Source organism: Falco punctatus (genome assembly GCF_963210335.1).
Source record: "Falco punctatus genome assembly, chromosome: 1".
NCBI lineage: Eukaryota > Metazoa > Chordata > Aves > Falconiformes > Falconidae > Falco > Falco punctatus.
The window spans coordinates 106,036,686-106,050,409 of record NC_137580.1 but is presented as its reverse complement, the minus strand read 5'-3'; the positions used below and the strand labels follow the sequence as shown (position 1 = coordinate 106,050,409).

The window sequence follows — 13,724 nt, the reverse complement described above, 5'->3', positions numbered from 1 at the left end:
CTGAGGAAAGGAGAAACCATGGTTTGCATGAGACAAATGTCATTTCTGTGCAATCTGTGAGCTGGCTTTACCAAAGGACTTCCCTAAGGTACTTTGGCGCACTGAAGGGAGGGGGGGGCAGGAATTATCCAGTGTAGACACAAAGGGAGTACTGGCTCCGTCAGCTGGCAAGGAGCAGAAGGTTAGCTTTCACACAGGAATTTGTGCAATGAAAGCAGAAATACCACTGACGTTCTTAGCACTGAGGCAAACGAAGCAACATGGGTCTCTCTCCCAAGTGACAGGATGAGAGAAAACAGCTTCAGGTTGCGCTGGGGAGGCTCAGGTTGGATATTAGGAAAAACTTCACAGAAAGGGTTGTCAAGCCTTGGAACAGGCTGCCCAGGGATGTGGTTGAGTCACCGTCCCGGGAGGTAATTAAAAGAAGCATAGATGTGGTGCTTGGGGACACAGTTTAGCGGTGGACTTGGCAGTGCTGGGCTCATAGTGGGACTCAATGGTGAAGGTCTTTTACAACCTAAAGGATTCTGTGATGAAGAATATCACTTACCAGTTTGATCATCGGTGTCAGAAACTGCAACGTAAGAAGAGAAAGTTATTTGGTGAGAATAAGAGAAGCGGGGAGGGGGGTGGGAAATTACCTTGAAGGAGATTACTAAACCAAAACTGCTTTTTGCTGATCCCCACGCAGAGGTTCAGGCTGAATCTCTGCTCAGGATCTGTTGTTCAACTTGGCAAGAAACTTTCTGTTACCGAGCTTTCACAACAGCTAGCGCTTCACAAAGATAAGCAACTATCTAAAGCAATGTCTCAATTTTTAAGACAGTCTCCAAATGTACGCAGTGTCTGGCTTCACAGAACTACGACAGAACTGTTCAGTAGCCCCTTGTGCCAGTTTCTTTGCTGTTCCACAACCTCACCGATATTGCTGAGCACAGCTGCAACGTGTGCAGGCAGCTGATTAAGAGAAAAGGATAAATTCTGTCAAAAGCACAAGATACAATGAGAGAATATAAATCCAAAACAGTTGTCTTAAGTCTGTTACCATTCATAGAGGACAGAGCTTAGTGAGATGTGGTTAAGAAAACACCACTTCTTTGGACAACACTGAGGAACAAACCTACCTGTGAAACCAAAGTGTCAAAATGCGTTTCTCTTGTAAGTTATTTACACGTATATGTATTTTTAAACTAGTCACCTAGAACTGCAAACTGGCATCTGAAATTCAAACCAGATACATTCTCCATACGCCACTGTCCCCTCATCAGTCAAAGCGCAGGCTCAGCAAGAGCAGGTAGAAGCCAAACCACCGATAACCACAGCTGTTCCACAGCAGGAGCCACCATCCCTGCACACATGCCTGCCCTGAGCTGCCTGGCTGCTTTCTGCAGCGTTTTCCTGCTGGCTTTGCCATGAGTCAATGGGTAGGCGCCCACCCAGCACCTACAGTCACCCATCGACAGTCACACAGCAGCTGTCCTGTGGGTGCCACGGTGACCAGCGTGATCTGCCAGGGCTCTACAGAACCCTGCGATGAAGGGTGCGCAGTTCTCCTTTGTTGCTACTACAGAGAAGTCACTCTCCAAGCTACCAGTACCTCCAGCTACCCTCTCCAGTACAAGCAGTGGTGAACAGAGCTCAGCTACTCCAACATGCGTCACACTACGAAACAGAAATCTAAGGTAAGCTCTATATCCTTCTGCCACTGTCCCTAAAAAGGGAAAACCTGGAAAACAGGCAGGTTTGCTAAGTTTCTTACCTAGATGTTGAAGGTCTTTCTCTTTATAAAGACGAGTCACTCTCTCTAGCAGCTCCCACTTTTCACAGCAGCCTTTGTAGTTGACAAAGTTGCGAGCAAGAATTTCCTTCAGCTGTCGCACAGAGAGCGTGTCAATGTCGCCGATGCTTGTTAGATCGGAAAGAGAAGCCTTCCTCCCCTGCACCAGGTTATCTTCTGAGTCTGTAGACTGAAAGGGGAACAAAGATGGAATGATTCCTGCCCTCAACACCTAGCACTACCATTTAAATCAACTTTCAACATGTGCACTAGCAGGAATTCATGTTTGGGTGTACATACAACTGATTACTCTGTGAATTCCCCCATCTGTCAGAAACACAAACCCTAGGATGGAAATTTTTTTTTCTATAGTGTCCAAGTGACACCAGTTCTTTCTATATGTGGAAGACAAGGCGATGCCAAAGGAAGGGGTTGGTTTGGTCTGCTGGTGGTCAGTCTGAATTACTGTTTAGTCACCCATATCTGCAATACCAATTCCGTGGTACACACACAGCCTAGGAAAGAAACCTGGTATTCCTTGTCATCTAATTCCAGGACACACAAACCTGTGTCTCCTCCTCTGTTGGTGCTTCTGCTGCATTCTCAACTCCTGTCATACCGACTTGGCTGGGAGGCACATAACCATTTCCCTAGAAGAGGAAATAAAGCTTTCACCAACAGCGTATCTCCGTGTGTGCAGAAGGAACAAGCTCCAGAGAGGACAAACTGCAGCACAAGGTAAAAGCAAGGCACACTCACAGAAAACACTTCCTGTGCAGCACTTACAAAAACAAGTAAACGAGTAAAACTTTTTGAAACTGAAGTGCAGCAAAGCCCCCCTTTATTTAAAACCCAACAGTTTGTTGTTGTACAGTAAGATTGCCACGTGATGTTCTTGTGAGGCTGGATCAGGAGGAGGCCAAATTTATACACTGCGATATAGACAGATAGATGCAGTTCTTCCCTGAAGCGTTGCAGTGTGACACGGTGTGATATCACGGCTCTGATGGCACATCAGCTATCACACCGCAAGCTCGGTGTAAGCCTCCTCTAACACAGCTCAGAGTCTACAGGCCATCTTCAAAGTAACCACACAGAAACACCTCCTCAGGTGAGTTCTGGACTGGACAAAGAGGAGATACTAAGCAAAGGACAAGCAGCAACAAAGCTGGAGAGTGAGAAGGGGCAGTTGCTTTGAGCGCTCAATAAAATGAAAGGCACAGCCATGTAATTCTAGCTGACTTGCCCTCAGCAGCTATCATTCCCCTCTGTGGTTTCCCTACTGACAAAGGATGCTGTAACGTTACCATCCTACTTATCTAAGTGGTGACTCATTAATATTTACAAAGCAAAAGAGTAACAACGATGATGAAAGAGCCTGACCTGTAGCAGGATGTCATGCAAGTACAGACAAGAAGCTGAAATGTATCATGGGGCAGTAAGGGAAGGCAACAGAGCTGAATTTGCTGGTAAAATTGGAATGCCAATATCCAGAGAACCAGAGAATAAAAGACCTTTTAAGTGATTAGCAAAAAAACATCCTCCCAGGAAAATTCTTCCTTTGTACTAGATCTATCTGCTGAGGAAGCAGAAGGTACATATACTTTCACTGCTCTAGTCCACAGGGAACTAAATACACCTATTAAGTAACAGGACTAGGAGCAGATGTCAAACACTGAGTAAACTTCCCATACCAGATAGCAGAAAGACAAACAAAGCAATGTCAATAAAAAATAATTAAGCTTAAACGCCCCTGACAAGGTTTGTCAGAACTGCAGAGTTCATCATAAAATGAAGACTTAACAACAGGCTCTGATTTTGTCTTCCATTGATCTGAGTCCAGAAGAGACCAAAAACCTCACCCATCTCGCAATCATCTTTCTCATCAGTTTCAGTTCCAAAAGTTACTTTAACCTGTGCTTTAAACCGCTTGCTGTCTGCACGTGAATTAAAGAACAATAATAACCATGTCATCTAACACCTACATACAATTGTCAGGAAACTGCCAACATCAACACACAAGATGTATCTGTGCACCCAACAGACATCAAGTACCAAAGGAACCAGTCACAGGACTACGTAGCGGCAATGGCAAGTGTGGACCCAGAGAAAACACATCTCAAAATAGCAGTGGTGTTCTCGGAGTGACTGTTCAGTACATTCAGCAGTACCCACCAAATTAAATTCCTCTGATGCAGAAAGGGAATAGCACATGAAAGCTGGTGATAGCAAGTCACAGTTTTACACAGCAAAGCAGCATAAAATAACTCATCTTACTTTCCTAATTATTCTGTAGGAACATATGAGGCCCTCACTTCAAAATTAAAAACAAACCCGAGAAATGCATGTATGAAATGCAAAGTATTTTGTCATCTGCTCCACAGAGAAGCCCTCCTCGCTTTTCAAGCGGACATCTTTAACACAAAACTTCTTTGGCACATTACCTACTTGGAAAACCTCATGCAACATCTTAGTAGTTAATCCAAAAATAGAGATGAATGAGTTTGCAAAAGATGCTTCTGGCTACAGACTGTACCTGCTGATGTTCCTGAGCTAGTGAGCTTGAGATGGGATCGGCAGACCCTGGAGACGCATCATGTGAGGTAGAAGATTCTATGCTGGTTGGTGGGAGAATCACAAAGTCTTGCTGTCCAGAGACACTAGTATTAAACGGGTTTGTTCTTATCTCATCTTCCTGGGTAATTACAGGCTGCTGGCCAAGAATCAGAAATACCAGGTCCTCCTTTTCACGACACAACTCTGTGGAAATCTCACGGAGTGCCAAATAGTCTCGCAGATCCTTAACCTTCATCTTTATTAGCTCTTCCCGCTGAAAAGCTGTGGCTCGGAAACGCTGGCACAGGTGGCAGAGAAGGGGCCCACCTTCAGGCTGGTTTGAGCAGGACGTACAAAAATTCTTCTTACAGTCCAAGCAGATGTGCTGGTAAAGAGAAGGGAACAGAATCAACCCATCCACCGTGACCTGCAACAGAGGTGCACAACGACCACAGGCAGCGTTCCTCCACCATCCGGAAGCCAAAGTAAGAGTAGCCTCTGTTAAGACATAACCGAAACCTTCTTATTTATGAAAAAGTGCCAAGTATGTTGTTCATGTTCCTAGATGAGGAAATAGATTGATCCCATGAGCAGATCGCCAAGTTCCTCACAGCTCTTAGAAAAGCAGTATTTACACTCCATTTACCCAGGATGAAATATTACATTCTTAGCCCGTTCCCTCAAATGACAGGAGTTTTCTGCACCTTATTCCAGCCCTGTTCGTACCGTTTAAGCCACAGATGAAGTCGGGAGAACTCTGTGAGGCAGCAGGCTTTCAAGTAAATCACAGCTTTCAAGCAAAGCACATTGCTTTATAAAATAACAAAATACTGCTCTGTGCACTGAAAAAGCTCTAGCATTGGAGGGAACTACTCACAAAAAATTAATCTCTATTTCATAAATTTAATACTTGCTATGAGTGGCCTCCCTTCCCCCCTCCCCTTTTTTTCCCCTTCAATTTGCTGCAATCACTAAATGAATCTTCTTTTCACCATACGAGGAAAAGGAAACGACAAGGCTTACAGCGTCTGACAGACATCAAAGAATTCAACATTTATTTATGCAACAAAAATAGCCAGCTTATTTTGAAAATAATACACATACTGTGTGCCAGCTAGGTGCTAGACAGAAAGTGTTGGAAGTTTTGGAAATATTAGGCCCTGGATGTTTAAAAACTTTACAGATTAAATTCTGTTGTTTAATGTTTATATTTTATACTGTTCTGGTCTCGTCACTCAGGGCTCGATTTTCAGAAGTTCTAAGCACTCACAGTCCGTGTTGACTTTTGCAGAAACTTGACTGTTCAAGACTTTGGAAAGTCAAATTCTACATTTTCCAATCGGAATAGCAGTAGAACAGCCACATTACATGCCTTTTAAAAAGTCCTGAGGGAAGAAAGAACTGGTTTCAGTGCTGGTTAAAAACACCACTTCACAGTCTGAGAGAAGACAAGCATCTCTATGAAATCCTGACACCCTGACCATACAGAACCACGCAAGGAAAAAGACACATGCGGAGTTGGAGAAGCAATAAATACAGAGACAAAAAGATTGTTTTGTGAATTACTTCTAGTGACCAAAGAATATTTTTAACAGTTTCAAAGAAAGCAGATGTTTCTAATGTTTTAAGAGGTGTAAATTCACTACTTGCTTACACTGGCTTCTTCTGATCCCCTTTGCAGCCTGGCCGCCCCCCTGCCCCACACATCCCCTTACAATTATAACCAACAGGCTTCTCATTTAGACCCTGTAATAGACTTACAATGACAGTTAGTGGAAAGAATCCAAATTTCCTGCCTAAACTTTTTAAGACATGAACATTTCTACCACAGATAGAACCACTGGTCATGCAAACTCAAAACCTCATCTCAAAATTGCTGGTTGGGGGCCTGCCAAGTAAAAGTGACTTTCATCAATCACAAAGCAAGACAGAAAGGGCAACTTCGACATACCATCCAGTTTAGAGTTTTCCTTAACTTGGTCATTATGAAAAAAAATTAGTAGGTAACTGACTTTTTTTTCCACCCTATGCCTGCAGGAGCAACCCAGCTTCTCAGGGAATTTTCAGGGCAGAGACAGGAACTACTGGTTGTGCATCTGTCTAGAGCAGGGGAACAAATACTCCACAAAGGCAGAGTAATGGAAAATAACCTCACTGGCAACGCTTCCCCTCTCTCAATCATCCGTCCCTGAGAGGGGAGCAACCAGAAGAACTGAGGGGGGAAAAAAAACCCAACCAAGCAACCCTGCTCTTCTCTGGCAGGGAGAAGCCTCCCTCGTGCTCTGCAGACAGCAAACCGGCTCCGATGGGAACTGCTGGATGGCCAAGGATGTTCCAGCCAGAAAACTCCCACCTGAGTACTCAGATGTTCAGGTATCACACAAGCCAGCACAGTACAAGGGCTGCGTTACCCAACCTGGGTTTTGCTGGCAATTAACAGTCATAACACGAGTCTGTCTTAGTTATCAAATGATACATTTGAGAAGTCATAATAAAACAAGGCATATGTCTGGCTTATCAGTTCACCGCTAGGATTCATCTCTGGAGAAAAAAAACCAAACAGCCTGCATCTGAGCATCGAGTATTTAAAGACGCACAGAAGCTGTTTGCCACATCTCAGCATTAAGCAGCTTTACAGCTTCAGTGTATTTGTTGAACTCTGACTGAGAGGGCAATGATTGAAGACACCAGTCTGCTCAGGACAATTATTTCAAATATTGCTGTAAATTAAAACTTGTTCCTAAAAGGTCAGACCACTTCTGAACGATGCTTACTAACTGGCAGTACAATTACAGGATGGTCAAACAGAAGTGAAACACTTTAAATCAGAAGCCTGTCCAGAGCAGAAGCTGTTCCTGGTTGTTTGCTCTAACAGTCTCCCAGAGATACCAGGATGGGGATTGGATACACTTGGCTCTTCTCTGTATGCAGGATAAAATGAAAAAATGCCAACATTCAAGCTTTCACTACTGCTACTGTTGTTCAGAGCTTTTTTTTTTTATTTCTTTTTAAACCTAGCTTGCCAGGAGCTTTTTCTGTAAGTATGCAAAGAAAAGCATCTTCCTGAAAATGTCAGCCAGTTTAAGGGACTGCAATCAGAAAATGGGGGAGGAAGGAATAACAATCTGATATATCCGCCGTGAATGCCTGCCATGGCTTTCTATCAGCAGAGAGGGAAATGAAGAATGCTTGTTTGAAATATAAGAGATTTTGTGGAATCAGCTTGCTGCAGAAAACCAAGACCAAAAATGTAATCTAAGAGAAGGAAAACACACACAAAAAAACCCTGAGATATTTTTGCTACCATGATTAAATTTTACATCGTTTAAAGATGCTCTGACAGTTACTTAAAAGCATCTTTAAGCACATGCTCCATTCAAATGTCCCCTACCCTAATGCTTTTAGCAGGTGCTGTTCTCCAAAAACCAAAATACAATTATGTTCACATACCATCATTCTGGTTTTTGGTTTTGTTTGTTTGTCATTTTGGGGTTTTTGTAAGCAGTCTAGGTTATCCTTACGGTCACCAGTGCGGAAGAAATTAATTTTTATCCATTGTATTTCAGTACAAACCTTAACCGGACACTAGAGTCCAAAGGTATTGCGTCTCCTGGGAGAGAATACAGTTTTCCATGCTCTCATTGCTGCAAAGTGAGATTTCATACACTTCTTGGTCCATACCAAGAGCATGAAAGAATTAGCACGGCTCACAAACACGTCGGTGTTTATGTATTCAGTTCTCTGCTAGAGACCAGGGCCTGACGGATGAGCTCTCACAGACTTTCCTGCCGCTGTTCAAGCTCTGCCACCTGCAGCCGTCTAGCTCAAGCCAGCCCCCAGGATTACTGTTCCCTAGTTGCGGTGGCAGAAGGGAGGTGGAAGGAAGGTTTAGGAGCTCCCCTTCACAGTACAGAATATAAACGTCAAACTCATTTTCACCTATCGCCTGCACTGAACGGGAGCAGCCGAGGCACACACTGTACTCTGCTGCCCCAGTTACTCCGCCAGCCAGCTCCCGCCGGAAAACAGGGAAGTCTGCCGGGGGCCAAAATGTCTTCCATTGTTTTAGCAGATCCTCTACAATTTGCACACCAGACCTTTACCTGGCCCCTGTCAGCATGTTCTCACATATCTGGAGCGGTGCTGATGACTCTGACACAAGACACTGCGTTAAAAGACAGCTTAAATTAGATCATATATTTCAGAATGTGCTAGGAAAAATGGGACTATGGTTCCTAGAACTGCTACTGTATAATCCATACTTAACTGGGTGAATTGTTTTCACTTCAAAAGCAGAATTGTCTACATCTGCTATTTGCTGCTATGCGGAATAGTAAGCACTGGATCAAGAATAATTCTTTTCACAAGTGTTTGTGAAGACACATCACATTAACAAGGACAATGTTAAAGACAAGCTATGCAGAGTCACACGCAGTGACTGCACCATTCCAGCTGACCCAGAATCTGTCCACTGTCCGAGAAAGTCTAAGCATACTTACATACCCAAAATAAGTTACCATATATACCCAAACCTCCAAAATATATTATCAACATCTCTAGTGATTTCTGGAGCAATAACACTTCTCAGTGCAAAACTGCATAAACATCCCTGTTGTTTTGTGAGAAGAAAGCAGCAGCTCCACCAAGGTTTACCGTTCCTCAGATACGCACCAGCACGCATACATAAAAACGTGCACGACCAACCAATTCATGAATTTCCCCATCTAATCTAAAAGTGCTTTGGCCAAAATTCACCATAATTTTTAAGTTCTCACATTCTTCAGCTCAGTAACACGCTACATATAAGACACTAAAGCCACAGAACGTGGACGCTGAACAGCTTTCCTCACCAAAACATTTTTCAAGCAGCATTACAAGAACCATTGCCCCCAGATAATGTCCCAGGCAGGGTTTGCCATCTAATTAAGAAGTCTTGTGGCAAAAAATATTTTTTGCATCTACACGCTCACAAATGAAGTTTATAAACAAGATGAAATGGACTTGGTCTTTTTTTTTTCCGTTCAGTAATTCTATGCATACCCTCAATAAACTCATGTGGCTTTTTAGCTTGAGCAACAATAGTTTAGAAGAGAGATATGTAGATTCTCCTTAACTGAAAACACAAACTGATTACTAAACTCCTTGCCACAAGTTTGTGGCTGGTTTTTTGTTGTTTTTTTTGTTTTGGTTTGGTTTTTTGTTTTTTTAAGTATAGTAGTGTTTTAAAATAACAAATTTAAAAACTGATGTTCAAGTTAATGCTGTTTAAAGGATTATAAACAGTCTGGGCATCTTTTTTCAGTGCCTGGGAAAGCCAAGTCTCCTGAAGGTTAACTACCACACTTCCAGTCATCTTTAAGCATGCCTGCTAATTGCAAAAGAATGACTAAAGACACAGGCAAGCTGCCTTTTCCCATATGCTATGTCCTCAAATCAGAGGCTTCTAACGTGCACCCATTTCTCTTCAAATTGGCTCTTTGTAATTAAATGGAAGTCAGATGGCATACCGCCAGAGAAGAGGTTTGCCACCCACCTTCCTCGAGGAGCTGCCGAAGTGCACCCCACACGCCTTGCAGCTCTGTTCAGAAGCAGTGGGAGACGGGTAGGAGCTGTACCCGGGGTTGGAATAGGCTTGGGCTCTGGCTCCTGGCTGCGGCTGTGGCTGCATCTCTTCAGGTGAGCCATCCAGACAAAACCAGTTACAGCAGCTTGCCCACATAGTAACTGCAAGTGGAAAAGAGACATATTGGAAATGACACGTGAAGCAATCTGTCAGCTAAAGTGACAACAAAGCATAACGTGCATATTGAAATTTCCTACCATCCATTCATTTTTAACCGCGTGCTTGTAAGTTTTCATCTTTCCTCTAACTTACAAGCACATGCAAAAACCACACACCCAGTCCAGCACAGTAATGCCTTTGGTGAGACAGAACAAAGAAAGTTCAGGACAGTTATTACTGGAATTTCTTAGAGTTAAGAGATTACGGAGAAGGTAAGACAAATGTTATGTTCCAGCTGGCTGTATGAGACTCCACAATCAAGTTTGCTGGAGCAGGCTGTCTCTATTCCATGTAAGCTGTAATACACTGACTTTTTTTTTTTTTTTTTTTTTGTGCATCAGGAAAAGCGAACAGAACTCAAATTATGCCTCATACATTATTTAAATAAAATCAGCAGCAAGCTCATAGATGGCTATTCTTCAATTTTATTCTCAATACCTCTACAGATTTACAGGTACAAATCCAAAAAGATAGAATAAAAAAACAAGGACAGTGGAGCCACTGATTTAATATATGCCAGTTCTCAACTGAATTTGCAGCATTACAAGGCTAAATCATCCCACAGCGAGTAAATGTCAGTAACATCAGGCAAAAAATAATCAAATACTAATTTCCAGTAACTTACTTGGGAAAACAATTGCATCTGAGACACATGTTACTTGTTTATTTTTCTTGCGAGGCAAATAATTATATATAAACATACACTTACCTAAAATCCTAACAGTCCAGTGCAAAATGAACAGTTTTAGAGTCTTCTAAGACCACCCATGCAGCAGTATTCCAGAAATACACTGCTATAATCTTGCTTTTTGGAGTTTACAAAGAAATCTGAATTCATCTGGGCATTCGGTTTCTCGAGCATACACCATGTGTCATCACTTACTGGTAAACAGAATACAAATTGCCTCCTCTGCATTTCTGCAGTCACACTGTATTCCTAGACTATGTTTCTTTTACATCTTAAAAACCAGGTCCATCACTGATGGTGTTCAGCAAACTGCTCAATTTTATAAACTTGTGGAAATAAAACATCTATCAGCTAAACTGCCAATTCATTTCTGTCACCTCAGTAAGTACTGGCACTGTAAAACGCCAGATTCCCAAGGGGAAGGGGCTGATATGAGCCCTAAAGGTTATTAGGTATAATATGCCAACATACTGTTCTGTTAATTTTTATTAAAAAAAAAAAACAAACAACAAACTGTGTTAAGTCTTTTGGGTTGATATACTTAAATTGGGAAGGTTTTGCACTTTGGTGCTGTTCCAGTATCTGTAGCTTTAGTAGCATCTTTAATCCTTTCAAAATCTAGCTGAATTTGGCTTGTCAAAGTTATGCTGTCACTGCAGTGGACATATGCCTTTCAAAATTCACAATGGTGAGCTTACCAATGAACCCTGCCCTGCAGGCTCAGCAGATTTTAATGTTTAAGTGAAAATCTACAGATTAATGACATGATAAACAATTCTTAGTGTAACTGATGTGCACAATGCTGTAGTGTGAATTGCACTGAGACTGGCAGCTAGATCTTAATAAATACACGGAGAGAAGCGTTCCATGAACAGAAATAACACGCCAACCATTTGTATTAGCTCTGCACTGCGACCAAAAACACATAGTTTAAGGTATCATACATAAAAGAAACAATGACTCTTTTCCTGCACATTAATCTTCAAACTATTAGTCCCGCTCAGAAATAAACCCATCCTTTCTACTGCAAAAATACTGAATTTCTGTTTCAAACTATGCTGTTTGGAGGTTTAATTTGCTCCTAGGATTTGCAAATCTCAACAACATGAAAGCTGCACAGTCAAACAAGTATCACAACCTCCGCAGCAGTGGCAAACTGCATCCATAGTTAAGTTCCCTTCCTGTTTCAAGGACCCTGCAAACTGAGGGCCACCCACGATAACAGAATACACAAATGCTACTGCCTGCCCTAAAAACTTTGTTTTCCTAAAAAAGGACAGCCCACTAATTCACTCTGGAACATTGCAACATGTCAAATGTTGGGAATTAAAACACAAGGGAGTGTACAAACCAGGATAAAATAAGACAGAACTCAGCATTCAGCTGGAGTTGTAGTTTTGTGTAATTGCCAGGAAATGAAGAGGTTGACAAAAGGCTCAGATGTTGCTTTAGAAGCAGCTTAATCCCGCTCAACTGCAAGAACATGGAAGGGAAACATCCACAAACTAACAACCAGGACCCTCCTCTGATCTGTACCATTTTTCCAAAGGTGTCTCCCATCTTTAAGAGAAAGGAGCACACGGAAACATGACAGCCATTCATACAACTCAGGCACACTACCTTCAGCCTGTGCCAGTGTATGTCAGGCTTTAATTGCTTAAGAACCTTTACATGTAAGTTTAAGTTTGGCCTTGCCTACATGCAGCATTGACATTGGCAAAGATGCTTCACTGAAAACCACTTGGTGCTGCTGTCGATAGCCACGCAGAAACAGGCAGCCCTGGCTTCACCATCAGCATTTCAGGGTTCCTGCTGAGCACGTACTTCACGCTGTGAGCCGGCACTTTTGTTCCACCAGCAGCTCTTACAGCAAGCGGGACTCTCCTCCAGGCACACCAAGAGATTCCTGGTCAGCTCTCAAGGTGGCGGGGACAGCCCCAGGCAGTGCCACAGCCTGCCCCAGGGGCAGCTTAGGCTGCTCCAAGTGCAAGAAAAGGAGCTTGCAAATTTTTCCACCTCTGCCCGTACAGCGGCCATCACGCTCTGCGCCTCAGTCAACATCGCCCCAACTAATTTTGTTGGTATCTGCCATTGCCAAATTCCCAGAAGACCAATGGCTGAAAAGCAAGAATTACACAGTTAGTTACCTGGAACACACAGCGGATACTACATGGGAACTTCAGATGCTGCCACCAGTAAGGCAAAGCTTTGCTAACTGGCAGCTGTACCACCAAGCAGCTATGGCCAAGGCTTAAGATGCTGAAATGTTTCTGTGTCTGCCTACAGCTGCACTAAGAGAAGCAGCAATGCGGGTAGGATTCAGCAGGCGCTTCAAGAGGGGCTTTTCCTTGCTCTGTACAAGGATCAGCTTTAGACCTGAAGAAATAAGCACTACAGTAGGACAGGACCGGTAGCGGCAAGCAGAATGTCACAGTGAAATTTCAGGATGACACTTTCCCAGGTATCTCTACAATGTTTGCTACAGCCTAACCATTCCCTTATTTATTTTGTTACTCATTCAGAGATATGTGGTCAGGACCATTCAGAAACTGGTAATTCCTGTAAGCGATGCTTTGACTGACGGGTTCTTGTTACAGATGCAGCAGAGTTTGAGCATCGTAACTAGAAAGCACTGCCCTGTGCAAAGCCTGACAATCCTTTGCAGATGAATGGCTGTTTTGCATACAAGGAGCTCCACAATTACGCTGAAGTGACAAATAAATGCCCAGCCAAAAAAATATTACCAGCAGAAAGAGCTACTACTTTGCTGTGCTCCAGGGCTTGGTAAATACTTACAGTAACCTAGTATGAACATGTCAGTTTGGAAAAGTTAATGACACCACAGATTTCAGGAATTCTCAAGCCACTTCTTGAATAAGAGATGTTGAATTACTGGCATGATGAACATTACAGGCATTACT

At 42.9% G+C, this 13,724-nt stretch overlaps 1 protein-coding gene across 9 annotated transcripts in view; it reads right to left on the bottom strand.

The window, feature by feature from the left end:
- The window catches only part of RFFL (ring finger and FYVE like domain containing E3 ubiquitin protein ligase), a 33,982-nt gene that overhangs the window by 2,491 nt on the left and 17,767 nt on the right, over positions 1-13,724 (bottom strand). For 7 of the 9 annotated variants that reach the window (XM_080367962.1, XM_080367960.1, XM_080367965.1 and 4 more), the window contains exons 2-5: positions 9,867-10,057; positions 4,314-4,718; positions 2,344-2,427; positions 7-1,967 (exon numbers count right to left, since the gene is read on the bottom strand). In XM_080367962.1, coding sequence (XP_080224088.1) covers positions 1,464-1,967; positions 2,344-2,427; positions 4,314-4,718; positions 9,867-10,052 — 1,179 coding nt within the window. In that variant the 5' untranslated portion in view covers positions 10,053-10,057 and the 3' untranslated portion in view covers positions 7-1,463. Of the gene's footprint in view, positions 1-6; positions 1,968-2,343; positions 2,428-4,313; positions 4,719-9,866; positions 10,058-13,724 lie in introns of those variants that run through there. The other 2 variants (XM_080367959.1, XR_013924218.1) reach the window with 2 other exon arrangements.